Consider the following 17,427-nt stretch of genomic DNA (forward strand, 5'->3'; position numbering starts at 1 on the left):
TCCTTTTAACCAAGTAGCATTATTTGTAGTGTAACGTTAGCTATTTTTAGACCCAAGTAGTTACTCGCTACTGCCCGGAGAAACTGGACTGCTAAATAAAGATGAAAGATAGAGCTTTGATTCTCATTCCATGCTAACAACATTAGCTAAATAGCTAACAAACGAAATACAACGTATAGCATAGCTACAAGTACAACACAGAATAACGTTAATACAATTACATGCATCATTGTTTACAATGAACGGGTGGGGCTAGTCAAAGGACTGGACACGGGGACAAGTTAAACATGAATTAATTTATTATAACACTCCGGTAGTTTCGAGTCGTGCTGCAGTGCTTACGCACCACAGCTATTCTATTATATACTGCTTTGACACTTCCTCCTCATCGTTGATTGCCTGTAGTAGCTGCATCTAACGTTAGTAGCTAACGTTAAAACTAACCTAAAGTTAGTTGTTCACCAACAATCTCAACATTTGTTATTAGCTCAAAAACAACCGGACGAGACAAGTTGTCGGCTCATATGTTCTGCTTAGGATAATCACAACAATACTTCCGGTCCGGTCGGTGGGCTTCAAAATAAAAGTCTAAAACCGGAAAAGACGGAGCGGTGGGCTTCAAAATAAAAGTTTTGGGAAATAAATTTCTCAAAAAAAATTCTCTAACCGGTCGCAATAATATCGCTTATCGCGATATTTTCGGGGGCAATTAATCGCCCAGCAAAATGTGTTATCGTGGCAGGCCTAGTGAACGCTTTCACTACCACACTACAGAAGGTGAACCCTTTCACTGCCACACGACAGAAGGTTAACCCTTTCACTACCACACTACCAAAGGGTTAACCCTTTCACTATCAAACTACAGAAGGTTAACGGCTGTCACTACCACACTACAGACGGTTAATTTAGCACAAAACTACGAATGATGAATTTGATCATGGATGGAAAAATACACTGAATGTACAAAACATAAGGAACACATTCCCAATATTGAGTTATCCTTTTTTGCACAGTACAGGTCGCAAACTGTCTCAATGCTGTCGTTTCCCCTTTGTGACTGATGAATTGCATGATTTAATAGGTCTAATCGATCCTAGCTTTCACCTGCATTCATCTGATTTGTGGATATCGTGGAGAGAGCAGGTTAGGGCTGCCCCCTCGTAGTCCATTAGTCTGAATGAGAAATTTCCTGAAGAAATTATTAGTACATTTCTGGTAAGCATGAAATTCAATGAGGTGCTTCTGCTTTATCGCATGTGGGGAAAAGATTAAATCAACTAAGTCCGACAAATGCTATGACTATTAGTTGACTAAGAATTTCTTTAGTGGAGGACAGCCAGGGTTCCCACGGTACCTGGAAAACATGGAAAACATGGAATTTATTTTTTCATTTTCCAATATGGAAAAGTCATGGAAACTGAGCAAAAGTGAACACTTACATGGAAAATTGAAACAGTTGTCCTGGAAAATGTTATTGGATGATGTGTAAAATAGTAATCAAATGAAACTATTGAGCACATAATTAAGATGAGTTTATAAAAACCCTTTACATGTGAACAGCTTTTAGAGCATGCTCTTGGCATCATATCTAGTATATTGGATGTTGGAATTGATGCAGGCAACCTGGTGATATGGACTTTAAAAGTATAGTTTCGGATTGGTGGACTTCCGGAATAATAACCGAGAACCGTTACTCGCGATCTCAATAGAACGGTCAAATACATGCATTTCCCAGCCAACACAGGAGCCTTGACATCTACAGTGAAACTTCTTATGCAAGTAGCTGTGTTTTAACTGTGTGGTAAACCTGGGTGTATCAACGTTAGTTAGTAAGCAGTGCAATCTTGCTAGCTAGCAGCTTACACTAGAATTGTTGAGGTAATTTTTACCTTGCTTTTAAAATACTAGAACTATGTTTGATCCCCATATGTACTATTTCACTCATTGACTTTTCCTAAAACCGTGTTATTCACCACATTTAGGGGAGTTTGTTTTGAATTTGGATTCATTAATGATGGTTAGCAAACACATGCAGTACAATCTTGCTAGCCAACATTCAGTTTGCTAACTAACTAGCTAGTGTTGGCTAGCTTGCATTGATAGCTAACTACCAATACATTTTCACATTAGGCTGTGACATTACTTCTATACTAGTTGACATGACCAGTCTAGTCTTGTTCTACTTTTAACTATTTTTTGAAAAATGTTTTGTACATTCAGGACAGCCTGAGCCTTTACCTCCTGTCAAGGCAGGAAGGACGTAGGGACATAGGACCTATATGTCAAAAGCACACAATTTAGGACTTATTTTGATGTCTTTTCGCTCCTCTCTGTGCGTACAGTATGTGTCGTCACAGGTCTGTGTAGGGTAAGGGTTAGGCCTATTTTGATGTCTGTTCTCCTCTCTGCATTGTCACAGGTCTGTGTAGGACATGTGAGATCTTCGGTGCCAGTGCTTTAGTTCTGGACAGCCTGCGTCACGTCAGCGACAAGCTCTTCCAAGCCCTGAGTGTCTCCTCTGAGCTGTGGCTTCCCCTGATAGAAGTGAGTTACACAGGGGTTCTCAAAGTGGGGACCCAGGGACCACCAGGGGTTCTCAAAGTGGGGACCCAGGGACCACCAGGGGTTCTCAAAGTGGGGACCCAGGGACCAACAGGGGTTCTCAAAGTGGGGACCCAGGGACCAACAGGGGTTCTTAAAGTGGGGACCCAGGGACCACCAGGGGTTCTCAAAGTGGGGACCCAGGGACCACCAGGGGTTCTCAAAGTGGGGACCCAGGGACCACCAGGGGTTCTCAAAGTGGGGACCCAGGGACCAACAGGGGTTCTCAAAGTGGGGACCCAGGGACCAACAGGGGTTCTCAAAGTGGGGACCCAGGGACCACCAGGGGTTCTTAAAGTGGGGACCCAGGGACCAACAGGGGTTCTTAAAGTGGGGACCCAGGGACCAACAGGGGTTCTCAAAGTTGGGTCCCAGGGACCAACGGGTTCTTGAGGGGGTCCCAGGGACCAACAGGGGTTCTCAAAGTGGGGTCCCAGGGACCAACAGGGGTTCTCAAAGTGGGGTCCCAGGGACCAACAGGGGTTCTTAAAGTGGGGACCCAGGGACCAACAGGGGTTCTTAAAGTGGGGACCCAGGGACCAACAGGGGTTCTCAAAGTGGGGTCCCAGGGACCAACAGGGGTTCTTAAAGTGGGGACCCAGGGACCAACAGGGGTTCTCAAAGTGGGGTCCCAGGGACCAACAGGGGTTCTTAAAGTGGGGACCCAGGGACCAACAGGGGTTCTTAAAGTGGGGACCCAGGGACCAACAGGGGTTCTCAAAGTGGGGACCCAGGGACCAACAGGGGTTCTTAAAGTGGGGACCCAGGGACCAACAGGGGTTCTTAAAGTGGGGACCCAGGGACCAACAGGGGTTCTCAAAGTGGGGACCCAGGGACCAACAGGGGTTCTTAAAGTGGGGACCCAGGGACCAACAGGGGTTCTCAAAGTGGGGACCCAGGGACCAACAGGGGTTCTCAAAGTGGGGACCCAGGGACCACCAGGGGTTCTTAAAGTGGGGACCCAGGGACCAACAGGGGTTCTCAAAGTGGGGACCCAGGGACCACCAGGGGTTCTTAAAGTGGGGACCCAGGGACCACCAGGGGTTCTTAAAGTGGGGACCCAGGGACCAACAGGGGTTCTCAAAGTGGGGACCCAGGGACCAACAGGGGTTCTTAAAGTGGGGTCCCAGGGACCAACAGGGGTTCTTAAAGTGGGGACCCAGGGACCAACAGGGGTTCTCAAAGTGGGGACCCAGGGACCAACAGGGGTTCTCAAAGTGGGGACCCAGGGACCAACAGGGGTTCTTAAAGTGGGGACCCAGGGACCAACAGGGGTTCTCAAAGTGGGGACCCAGGGACCACCAGGGGTTCTCAAAGTTGGGTCCCAGGGACCAACGGGTTCTTGAGGGGGTCCCAGGGACCAACAGGGGTTCTCAAAGTGGGGACCCAGGGACCAACAGGGGTTCTTAAAGTGGGGACCCAGGGACCAACAGGGGTTCTCAAAGTTGGGTCCCAGGGACCAACGGGTTCTTGAGGGGGTCCCAGGGACCAACAGGGGTTCTCAAAGTGGGGACCCAGGGACCAACAGGGGTTCTTAAAGTGGGGACCCAGGGACCAACAGGGGTTCTTAAAGTGGGGACCCAGGGACCAACAGGGGTTCTCAAAGTTGGGTCCCAGGGACCAACAGGGGTTCTCAAAGTGGGGACCCAGGGACAAACAGGGGTTCTCAAAGTGGGGTCCCAGGGACAAACAGGGGTTCTCAAAGTGGGGACCCAGGGACAAACAGGGGTTCTCAAAGTGGGGTCCCAGGGACAAACAGGGGTTCTCAAAGTGGGGACCCAGGGACAAACAGGGGTTCTTGAGGGGGTCCCAGGGACCAACAGGGGTTCTTGAGGGGGTCCCAGGGACCAACAGGGGTTCTTAAAGTGGGGACCCAGGGACCAACAGGGGTTCTTGAGGGGGTCCCAGGGGGTCCCCAGCTAAATGAGAAATGCATAGGTTTCACTTTTAACTTACTGTACACATAACATACATTATAGATAGTTGTGGAATTCTAGACGGAATCATATAACAACAAATACCTTCTTGGATGGCGTCGCTGGGACAAGATCTTATTAAATGGGAGTCTGTGGCCTATTTTGTATCGATATGATTGATCCTTGACATGATGAAGTTTGAGAACCACTGACATGGGACTGACTCTCTCTGTGCATTCCATCTCCGGTTCCTAATTGTCCGATTCCTGGAATCGCATGCCTCCGTGACTATCGATTCCTCTTATCAATGCCAAGTTTTTCTGACAGTTGCGCATTTTAAAACAATAACGTTAGCGCTACGCATGCAGCCATAGCAGACTATTTGATTCCTTGACTAGGAAAACCTAAATGAAAACGAATGCTTTCACTGTATAAATATTCTCCCATTTCATCCATTTTAGATGATCACAATAGACTGAGGCTGCAGCTAGTGGTTCTCACGCACCTCAGGAAAATCCTTTCACGCTAGCACAGCGGGGTAAACTGACTCAGGAAAAGGTGAACGAGTGTCACCGAGCAGTCACTAAATTTGTAAGGGCTCGAAATTGCGACCATTTTGGTGGGGGCTCAACAATAAATGACAATCAGAAATGTCAAGTTGCATGTTGTTATTCTAACCAGCTTAGTTCTGTTGCATTTCCAATTAATCTATTTAAATTATACATTTATCAGGAATCGATAAGGGAATCGATAACGAATCGGATCGATCAAATCTGATCAATTCCCATCCCTAGTTGGGTCTATGTTATGCTGCACCTCCATGGCCTGTTATTGAAGTAATTTGATGTAAAGCCTGGTAACACTTAAATTGTGTTTTATGTTTTCCTTTAATATTATTTAAACCATTCAGCTCCTTTCAAACTGAAGACTTTAACTGGCCGTTTTTTTGCACTCTTGATGTATAACATACATTTACGTTGGCTTTTTTTTTTTTATTATCGTCATTTTGCAAGTTGAATGAAAGAGCATTGTACAAGACGAGGAATAACATTTAGTTTAGTTTAATAAAACAATGTGCATAGAGTTTAGCTTAAAATGTGTTCATGGTTCCACTAGAGTCTAGTATTTCATGTGGATGTGTCCGTCAGGTGAAGCCCGGAGAGCTGGCTGACTTCCTGCAGCTGAAGAAGGGCGAGGGCTACTGCATCGTGGGTGTGGAGCAGACGGCCAACAGCCAGAGTCTCCAGCACTACCAGTTCCCTGAGAAGAGTCTTCTGCTGCTGGGGTACGGCGGCACCAACGTTACGAACACATTATTCATCCGATACAATACAGGATTTATTATTATTATTATTATTATTATTATTATTATTATTATTATTATTATTATTATTATTATTATTATTATTATTATTAATAATAATATTATTATTATTATGTACATCGAACAATAGACAGTAGACTATCACTCTTCATTAGGGATGGGTACCGAATTCGGTACTACCGAGTATCGACACGTGAGATCCAACGGTGGCAATTGTGGAGCCCGCTCCACACTCACTGTGTCCCCCGCTTTGGAGAAGACCCGCTCTGCGGTGTGTGGCTTGTTTACCGACGTCACATCCGCCACTCTTCTGTACTGCTGTCTGCTACTGCTAGGCTGCACTGCTAGCCTAGGGAGCCAACATTATCTCCGACGATTAGCTAACGTTAGCTTAATAACGTCAAATGGATTCCAAATAAGTATATGTGGAACTATGGAAGGAGTAAGCCGACCGCTAAAAAGAAAACCCACCGCGGCAGCGAGAGCACATAACAAAATTAAGTTTAGAGAGGAGTGGAACAGCCCTGTCAGACTCGGAGCACAGGTGGAAACTTTGAGCTACACTTTCTAACAACCTGCCCACTGTGCCAAGATATCAGAGACATATCTTCCCATGAATTGCAAACACCCAAAGAGAGTTTGAAAACATGTATAGTGTGCGAAACGTGCGGTTTCGTTTTGCGGTAAACAAAACATGACGTCATCAGACTTTTTTAAATATTTATTACCGACAATTGGCACCGTTGGATCTCACGTGAATCGATACTCGGTAGTACCGACGTGTTTCGGTAGGTACCCTTTTAAAAGTATTGAATTTGGTACCCATCCCTACTCTCCATACATTTAGTACTATGTACGGTACATCAAACAATAGACAGTAGACTATATCACTGTTCACACATTTAGTACTATGTACATCAAACAATAGACAGTAGACTATACATATCACTCTTCATACATTTAGTACTAAGTACATTAAACAATAGACAGTAGACTAAATATATCACTCCATACATTTAGGTATTATGTAATTTAAATAATAGACATAAGACGATGTGTAGTGAGTAGAGCGTTAGACCAATGTGTGACTCAGCTCCTTGCTCTCTCACATCTCTGATGTGTTTTTAATGTTTATATGAAGTCTGACTGCATTGATGGTTCAGGGGGGAATAGTAGTTTCCCCCGTGGCTTTTCACAGCAAAAGAAACCTAGGTACACACACAACAACCTGAACATGGCCTGTCCCATACGAACATGAGCTATAGTAAAACTAGAGTATACCTGTGTTGTTGTTTTATTGCTCCAAATACTATTAGTAGTACCATAGTATTTCCATGGTAAAATCACAAGTATAGTGATTAGCCTTAAACATCCCCCCAGTTGTATTTTAAACCCTTAACTCATTCAGCGCTGGAGGCCTAGACGCCCTAGAGCATCTTAGTTCCTACTGGGCCAACGCTCTAAGAGATAGGGATAAGTGGCGGTGTTTGCAGGGCTATATCTATATTCTATATTATAGCTATGGATACAATACTATGGCCCATTTGACATCAACTATCTATCGTTCAATATGTGAAAAATAATAAATGTTTTCATCAATACGTTCGCGTGTTATACCGTGGTGAATATAAGTATAGTTTTAGAGTGATCCTGTCTAATCCCAGAAAACGGTGATATGCAGCAAAACGTGAATTTCACTAAAAGCGTTGGCGTTTCTCGCCTGGACACGCTACTATTTCCAAATCAAATGTATATAATGGGTATTATGTTTCATCATGAATGCATGAAAGGGGGGGGGGGGGTTTGATGCTTTGATCGTCACCAACGGCATACGTTGTGGAGTAACGTTACACATGGTTGTTGCGATCGATGTGAAATCATGGTTGGATCAAAGCAGGATTGATGTTGTTATATAGTCCTTACCTTCACTAGGAGGTACCCCAAAAAGAATATTCCAATTGTCTGATCACGATTCCCAGTATTGGTGTTCATCGTGTCGCCAACATAATCCACCACAACACATGCATCGGGGGCATTTGACACTTCTCAATGTGATCGGGTGAACCGCTCGACTCGCCTGACCCAGAAAACTGCGCCCGGAGGGATTTGAACATAACACAGGGTAAGATGCAAGGTTTCAAAGGGTGCTCAATACTGCCACCCAGCAGGATGCGGCCGGTATTGCACTTTGGCGATCTCAGACAAATTTCCTATGGTAACCCCAAAGGTCCGTGTGAGAGAAATTAATAGAAATATCGAATAAAAGAAATAACGATGAAAACCGGGTCTGGCGCTGAACGGTTGGTGAGATAACCCGACTATCATCGGGTCTGGTGCTGATTGAGTTAAAAAAGTCTATATTGAGTAACATTTAGTATACATACAGTTTTTCCTCCAAATTGGTCAATCAAATACTGAACATGGCTTAGCAACATCTCTACACCTTTAACCCCTCATTGAGAATGCAAGGAATGGAATCTATTAATATGCAAATGTTCAAGAAGCACTCATCGATATTTACTTGGAATTCCAAGTCGGCAGCTTATATTACCTACTCAGCTTTCTGTGTATGCTGACGCTAAAGGTATAAAGTTGTGGAAAATTCTTATTTAGCAAATGCAGTGAGCTTGTAGAAATTGAGATCGGGTCATGGATAGGAAAAAAGAAGTTCGTTTATTCTGTGCACAGAGACAATCTGCGAAGTGACCCCCGAACCCAAAGATGCTTCCAGCCTTATAGTAAAAGAAAACAAGGTTTTGCATACAGAAGAAAAGTCAGGCAGTTCTCATAACAGCGTGGGATGAACACTAATAAGCTGCACCTGGCCCTAGAACGGATATTTTGTTATGAGAGAATTGGTTGTTAAAATGGTTCCAGACAAAATCATACTGTCTGTACACTAGAGTGCTAATAGGCCCAGTAAGCTGTACAAAGAATTGTCATAGGATGAAACATATGATATTTACCATAACAACACACACACACACACACACGCACACACACACACACACACACACACACACACACACACACACACACACACACACACACACAGTACAGAGATGCATGCATACCAACCTCATTCCGTCCCATGACCTTGCGACTCTCTGGCTGATGAAGGCGTGAGCTGACGGGGCTCTTTTTGAATGTTATCTGGCTAATTGAGTGTTCGTCCCCGTGGGGGCCCCCGTGGGCTGTCCTCTCTGACTCTCACGGTAGCAGAGGAGGCTTGTCGAGGCATGCTGGGCTAGGCTCTCCCTCAGGACCGGAGTACAGGAAATTACACCCGGCAACACATTTGGCATGATGAAGCCACATTTGGCATGATGAAGCCAGCTGAACTGAGCTGTCTAGGATGCAGTAACTGGTCAATGCATTCATCGGCTAACTGGTTAGATAGGAATTGCATTTCACTATAGTAGGGGACCTATTGATGCAGTATGGTATCCAGGTACTTTCCTTTTTTCGATTTTGTATCGATATGTTGAGGCCAATATTGTGATATTTTTCATGGTACAAATTCAAGGCTAATTCATGAAAGACTATATAATGATGTTTTCTCAAGTGATGTCCAGGATAATTGGGGCTGGAGGAGGGTAGACTAATATAAGGTCAGAAAAACCTTGAATTTCACGTAGAAGGCTTATTGATTTGTGGCTTTTTTTACATGTAAGTATAATTGATTTTGGTTCAGTTCCCCAAGGGACATCGTTTCAGCTTTTTACTGGCATCAAATTAAATAATTGATTTGTTGTAATATTGTGTGGTGGCCAAAAGCATCGTGACAAAATCATATCAAGAGCTTTCTGCTCGACTTGCCGTGGCACTTTCATCAGGCCATTCTAAACAAGCCTCACAGCACATTCCCTGCCACATGTTCCACCGGTCTTCCTACTGGGCTGCCAGCAATGGGTTTGTATCATTCCTACAGTAGGTTGTGTCCAGTGTAGGGTTGGGCATCGTTTGGATTTGAACGATTCCGGTTCCGATTCTCCATTTCGATTCCTGTTCTAAACGATTCTCCATTTCCGATTCTTTGAGGTGCAGGTCAAAACAGGTCACAGTTTATTTCGCAGGAGATTATTTTTATTTTTTGAAAAATCTTTAATTTGTTTCATACTATTCACATTGTCAGTTGACTTGATACAGTTTAATTTGGTTGCTGTACTGTAACTAGGGTATTAATTAACAAAGCAAAAAAAATTATCTTTTTAAGAATCGAAATTAAGAATCTAAATGCAAATATGTTACTTGAACCGGAAGTTAGGAACCGGTTCCTATTAGAACCGGTTCTCGGTGCCCGACCCTAGTTCAGTGCCCTGTTTGTTGTACCTGGTCAGTCGTGGAGGTGGTGTGAGTATCCAGTGCTGGTGGGGCAGATCTGCCATTTATTAAAGCTGCACTGTGTCGTTTTGGAAGAGGAATCTGAAACTTGGAGAAGCAAAGAAGGTGGTATGGTATATTTTCATAACTGAGTAAACAAATGGTACCCCAAAGGAGGACTGGGTTCCTGGAACTCTGTTTTGAAGTTACTATTTTGTTGTTGTTGTTTACAATGGTTGTATAATTATTAGGGCTGTCAAAATTAATGCTTTCATTTTGGAGATTAATTTAAATTATTTAAAGCATTCAAATAAATTAATCTAGATTCATCTATGGAGTAAAAAAATCTTCAATCTTAGCGCCGCGGATATAAGAAAGAGGTCTAGCTGAGTCAATGTTGATGGATTTGTTGAACATTTGTATTTCACAGGAGAGAAACTGTATTCAAAGAAAGCTATTAAGATAGTATTTGAATCTAAATATACTTTCTTTGTGTTGATTTTACATTAATTCCATGATTTTACTCAAGTAAATATCTGTTACAAGCTTCGGTCTTAAGTAGAAAAATGCTATTTTTAATCTAGATTAATCTAGATTAATTACAGAAAATTGTGAGATTAATTAGTTAAATTTTTTTTATCTATTGACAGCACACAAACATATTTGTGACTAGACACAGAGTTTAGGGTCTTGTTGAGCACTCAAAATTGCCAATATCTCCATTTCGACCTATTTCTGAATTGCGTGACATTTTGGGGTTTTCTGAAGAATCGTGAGCTCCTTAACTCAATCTGAGCTGTCCACGTATATATACGTGTTTGCTCGCCATGCGTTGAACGGCAATCACGTATATATATATACGTTATTAGATCGTCTGATCTTTTTCCTTTTGATCCCTGCGCTACAGACTCGCCCGGAGTGATCTGAATCATTTTGGCACAGCCACATACGCTTGAACTGCAATGCTGATCGGTTATCACCAGATGGCAGTATCGTCTACCATTTGAACTCAGATAGTCTAGTTCAGACAGTGTCTGTCAATGATCCCTTTCTGTCCTGACTCGTGCTGTGGGGGAGGAGCTCTCCCAAAGCAATCGCAAGCAGATCCGCTGCCTCAAAACCTAGTGTCCAGTAAACGTGTAATTACATATAAACTTGTAATCATGATCGCCGATGGGATCATTGGAATTATTCTTTTTGGATTACCTTCTGGCTAAGGTAAGAACCCCCTATGTCTATTTTACCGAATGTGGAACATGTTTATGTAACGATCGCAGTGGCTTGCTGTACATAAACAAGGCTTTTTCTAACAATCGGATTTTCGGGGTAAGACTACCCCCCCCCCCCCCCCCACCTTGATGATTTTGTGAAGGTACATATGTACATGTTATATACCTTCTGATTTGGGAGTATTTGGGGGTTCGGGCTTATTGCACATAAAGCGTCCTATCTCGCGATCTATGGAAAAATACTAGATTCTTTCGGAAATGGGTGATGTTCAGCGTGTAATAAACTACAAACTACAGTGTGTAGAAACGAATGCCTTTTTACATGCTGTACTGCAAATAGTTTCTGTCAAATGAGCCATACCATCTTCCCCATAGCTATAATATAGAATATACAAATAGCTCCTCAAAGATCATGAATTATCGCGAAAACAGTCACGAAAAGCCGGCCTACTTGCGTGGCCAGCGTGGCAGAGAATGAGTTAATATGGAAGCAAATGAGTGCCAGAAGTATTTGAATTTAATCAGACACCGCATTTATAGCATTGAAAATAATAACTTTGAAAACATGTATCTGAATTTGAAAACATGTATCTGAATTTTTTCAAACACCGCATTTTTGTATCTGAATTATTTCAGACACCGCATTTATAGTTTCAGACACAGAATTTATAGCATTGCAAATAAATACTTTGTATAGTCAAGTTAGACCGTGCTCACAAGTTCTCACACTGGGTGCTGCAATCCCATAAAGTTCAGTATATCAAAAAGCAGGGTAGCCGGACCAGCACTCACAGGTTCAATGTTTTTTAATGGCAGCCTGAATAAATAGCAGACATGTTTCGGACAATGTCCTTCTTCAGTGATATGGCTAGCCTTCAAATACTTTGAAAATCATGTATCTGAATTCCTTTGCTCCGAATTTACCTATGTGAAATAAAAATGCAGTGTTAATAAAACAATTCGAATGCATAATAAAATTAAATTCGACGCCAAAAAAAAGATTCGATGCATATTGCGGTGTATATAATTCGATGTCAAAAATTCAATGCATAATTGCGGTGTATGGAATTCGATGTAAAAAACCAACATCCGGGTATCCAGCTGCAGAACCACAGAACCACCACAGCAGCAGCAGGCTGAGGCCCCTCGCTTCCATTGGCTGATTTGGGTCACGTGATTTGGGTCACGTGACCGTCCCACCCAATGGCTGAATTGGAGTATTGCACTGCGGGCATTGGCTGATGCACTGCGGGATTGATTGATTGATTGAAAACTTTATTAACAGATTGCAGAATGGGTACACGTGACCGCCACAGGCCCTGATTGATTGATTGAAAACTTTATTAACAGATTGTAGAATGGGTACAGTGACCGATTGATTGATTGATTGATTGATTGATTGAAAACTTTATTAACAGATTGCAGAATGGGTACAGTGACGTCACAGGCCCGGATTGATTGATTGAAAACTTTATTAACAGATTGCAGAATGGGTACAGTGACGTCACAGGCCCGGATTGATTGATTGATTGAAAACTTTATTAACAGATTGCAGAATGGGTATAGAGGTGTGAGAGGTGTGAGAGGTGTGAGAGGTGTGATAGGTGGGATCGGTGTGATAGGTGTGAGAGGTGTGAGAGGTGTGATAGGTGTGATAGGTGTGAGAGGTGAGATCGGTGTGAGAGGTGTGATAGGTGTGATAGGTGTGATCGGTGTGAGAGGTGTGATAGGTGGGATCGGTGTGATAGGTGTGATAGGTGGGATCGGTGTGATAGGTGTGAGAGGTGTCCGATCACACCTATCACACCTCTCACACCTCTCACACCTATCCCACCTATCACACCTCTCACACCTCTCACACCTCTATACCCATTCTGCAATCTGTTAATAAAGTTTTCAATCAATCAATCCGGGCCTGTGACATCACTGTACCCATTCTGCAATCTGTTAATAAAGTTTTCAATCAATCGGGCGGCTACGTGGCGTAGTGGGCAAGGCGCTCGCCACGAAATGCTGGAGACGCTGGGCTCGTCAGTTCGAGCCCAGCGCTCCACATTTGCTTTCAGTTTAGCTGGTCGTCCGTACTAATACACATTGGCCGTATTAGGGGGTGGGAAACTGATGGGTGGGGATCGGGCGTTGTGGACAGCGACTCCTACAGGTCGGTTGGTGCGCCTGCTCAGTAGAATCAGGAAGTGTCGGGGGCAGCGTGAGCCTCCCACGCGTTACTCCTCGCCACTGAGAGATCGAGCTGCGCAGGTGAAAATATGCGACTGCTGTTACCTCAAGTACCGGAGGGGACTTGTGCTATGTATGACTTAGTCCACATTGCAGCCGGCTTGTGGGAGGCAAGAAACAGCGTTCGTGACAGGGGAGGGTTGAATTGGATGATACGAAATTGGGATGGGAGAAAATATAGAAAAAATGGGAGAAAAAGTGGATCAAAAAGAAAAAGAACGTTTTCAATCAATCAATCCAGGCCTGTGACGTCACTGTACCCATTCTGCAATCTGTTAATAAAGTTTTCAATCAATCAATCAATCAATCGGTCACTGTACGCATTCTACAATCTGTTAATAAAGTGTTCAATCAATCAATCAATCAATCAATCCGGGCCTGTGACGTCACTGTACCCATTCTGCAATCTGTTAATAAAGTTATCAATCAATCAATCAATCAATCAATCGGTCACTGTACCCATTCTACAATCTGTTAATAAAGTTTTCAATCAATCAATCAGGGCCTGTGGCGGTCACGTGTACCCATTCTGCAATCTGTTAATAAAGTTTTCAATCAATCAATCAATCCCGCAGTGCATCAGCCAATGCCCGCAGTGCAATACTCCAATTCAGCCATTGGGTGGGACGGTCACGTGACCCAAATCATGTGACCCAAATCAGCCAATGGAAGCGAGGGGCCTCAGCCTGCTGCTGCTGTGGTGGTTCTGTGGTTCTGCAGCTGGATACCCGGATGTTGGTTTTTTACATCGAATTCCATACACCGCAATTATGCATTGAATTTTTGACATCGAATTATATACACCGCAATTATGCATTGAATCTTTTTTTTGGCGTCGAATTGAATTTGATTATGCATTCGAATTGTTTAATTAACACTGCATTTTTGTTTCGCATAGGTAAATTCGGAGCAAAGAAATTCAGATACATGATTTTCAAAGTATTTATTTGCAATGCTATAAATTCGGTGTCTGAAACTATAAATGCGGTGTCTGAAATAATTCAGATACAAAAATGCGGTGTCTGAAAAAATTCAGATACATGTTTTCAAATTCAGATACATGTTTTCAAAGTTATTATTTTCAATGCTATAAATGCGGTGTCTGATTAAATTCAAATACTTCTGGCACTCATTTGCTTCCATAAGTTAACGATGCGGCCTAGTCCGTGCCGTGTCACATTTACTATTCAAAGAAATATCTTCTTTTTTATCAAATATTTTTATTTATTTATTATACATAAAACAAGACGAACACAATACAGCAACAGTAACAAGACCTCACAATACCACAATAATGATAACAACAATGACTAGCAATAACAAAAAATTATAAACAGAACAAAACATAAGAAATCAACGTACTATTACAGACATCACAAAAGAAATATCTTCTAGGCGTATGTTTGTTTCACAATGCCTCAAAAGGTTTTTGTTTTGATTTATGATGACTAAAGATGAAAAAGAAACACATGTATAGTAAATATGTTGTAAAAGTGCAGACTCTGTAAACAAATATCTCTTCCCAAACTGCATAGTTCACCTTTGATTAACGCAAGATTCCCCTTGTGTGTGTGATGTAGTCAAGGTTAAACAGCCTGTACCCTGTTAAACAGCCTGTACCCTCTCAGCACAGTGTGCCCCCTGCTAGTCTCCCATTAGATAGTGATTATCTCACCCAGTTGCACTCAGAGTCAATGTAGGTCAACACCAAGCTCGCTCAATAAAGCAACAAACCCCCACCACCCCACCCCCCTCTTCCGCACTCCATATGCTAATTGAATACCAAGGTCATTACCTGTTCACTGTTGCTTGGCAAGGTCCATTGTATTACGGGAACTCAATACATCCTCAATCTAATCCATATTTAGTTTTGCTCTGAGCTAATGAACCATATCAAGTGTATTTACCTGGCAATTGTAAGGGCTTGACTAATGCAGGATTCATTTAGGCGGCTCACAGATGTAATATTATACCTAGAACAACACTTTTAAGGCCTCAAGTCAAACACCCTGGATAGTAGGCCGGTTTCTAGCCACATACAGTCGTGTAATAACTCCGGATTACATCAGATTCTTGAAAATATATTTGATCTCTCAAATTAACTTTTATTCTCTGCTCTCGATTAACTAAGGCTGTAAACTGCAGCTCCCTCTCTATACTACACTGTAGTGTTGACTATCTGGGACACGAGATAGTGCTCCTGCTCATAAAAAAAATTCTCATAAAGAGCCTTTTTTAAACAAATAATTGTTACTATTAGAGATACTATAACTGTTCGCTTTTATAGTAAATATGTTCTTCAACACTCAAACTGTAATTATATTAAAATAAATAACGAAAAACACACCAAAGAAATTAAATTCCTTTTTATTGTGTCTCCCTGTCATCTCACCTCCGCGACTTGTCGGCATGATCGCTAGACTGAGTCACAAATAGTAGTCCCAAGCACTTGTATCTAGTATCAACTTGGCTCTAATCAGAAGCCCCAAGCACTTGTATCTAGTATCAACTTGGCTCTAATCAGAAGCCCCAAGCACTTGTATCTAGTATCAACTTGGCTCTAATCAGAAGCCCCAAGCACTTGTATCTAGTATCAACTTGGCTCTAATCAGAAGCCCAAAGCACTTGTATCTAGTATCAACTTGGCTCTAATAAGTATATTATTAAACACTTTGATTTTAATAAAATAAAAATAATAATGATAATACAATTTTAAGTTCAAGAATCTAATCAGTCAATTAATATCCATCAGTGTTCTCCCTCAGACTGGTTCGCTGAATGTGAATGTGATGCATTCCAGAACTCTCTGGTAGATCCGGTCTGGTGAAGAGTTGTCATACCACAATGAAATAGACAATGTGATGCACACTCTTGCGCCGTTCTCTGACCTTTTTAAGTTGCCTAAGAAAGGAGTCTCTGGTGTGCTTTTCCTTCAAGATATTGGTAGAAGTAACCTCCAGTTTCAAAGAGGAGGACGATATTGTCTGTAACGTCTCTGTATAACTTTGTAAGCTTGTTTGATCATTGAAGTTGACACAGTTGTGCGTCATCTGCAAATGTAAACACATCCTTACTGAATCGGAACGTTACTACAGTAGTTTTTGTTCAATGAATTGAAAATGAGGGAGACTTTGGTTTGATTTTGAGGAGAAATAACGGTTTGAAATAAAAGAAAATATAGGAGAGGTAACAACATACACCTTCAGCATTACTGATCAACCCTATCCCTTGTATCATGAGTCACTCCCGCCAGGAACGATCTCTCACTCTGTGTTAACACTCTCGCTCCCGTCAGGAACGATCTCTCACTCCGTGTTAACACTCTCGCTCCCGTCAGGAACGATCTCTCAGGTCGCTTTCACACAGGGGCTGTTTGATCCGGACTTTCGGACCAGAATTCGATAGTCCGGTTTTTCGGGTCTGTGTGAATGCGCGTCGAACTCGGTCCGCGGACCAAGCAGGCGAACTCTAGTCCGCCTGAAAACGTAGGTCTCGGTTCGGCTTCAGCGGACCAAATATAGGAAGTGATTATTATTACCACTGCTTGCAGCACTCACTGCAAAACAAGCACACTGCATCTAATCTCTCTATCTATCTATCTATCTATCTATCTATCTATCTATCTATCTATCTATCTATCTATCTATCTATCTATCTATCTATCTATCTATCTATCTATCTATCTATCTATCTATCTATCTATCTATCTATCTATCTATCTATCTATCTATCTATATATCTAACTGTGCATCTTGGGAAGAAGGAAGAAACACGCGGCTTATTATTATTACCGAGG

At 42.5% G+C, this 17,427-nt stretch overlaps 1 protein-coding gene across 1 annotated transcript in view; it reads left to right on the top strand.

The window, feature by feature from the left end:
- Positions 1-17,427, top strand: part of tarbp1 (TAR (HIV-1) RNA binding protein 1) — a gene marked incomplete at its 5' end in the record, with an annotated part of 155,527 nt that overhangs the window by 135,939 nt on the left and 2,161 nt on the right. The window contains 2 exons of the mRNA XM_084322007.1: positions 2,420-2,544; positions 5,666-5,802. Of these exons, the coding sequence (XP_084178133.1) occupies positions 2,420-2,544; positions 5,666-5,802 (262 nt within the window). The remainder of the gene's footprint in view (positions 1-2,419; positions 2,545-5,665; positions 5,803-17,427) is intronic.

The sequence above is a fragment of the Notolepis coatsorum genome, assembly GCF_963971535.1.
Source record: "Notolepis coatsorum genome assembly, chromosome: 9".
NCBI classification, from domain to species: domain Eukaryota; kingdom Metazoa; phylum Chordata; class Actinopteri; order Aulopiformes; family Paralepididae; genus Notolepis; species Notolepis coatsorum.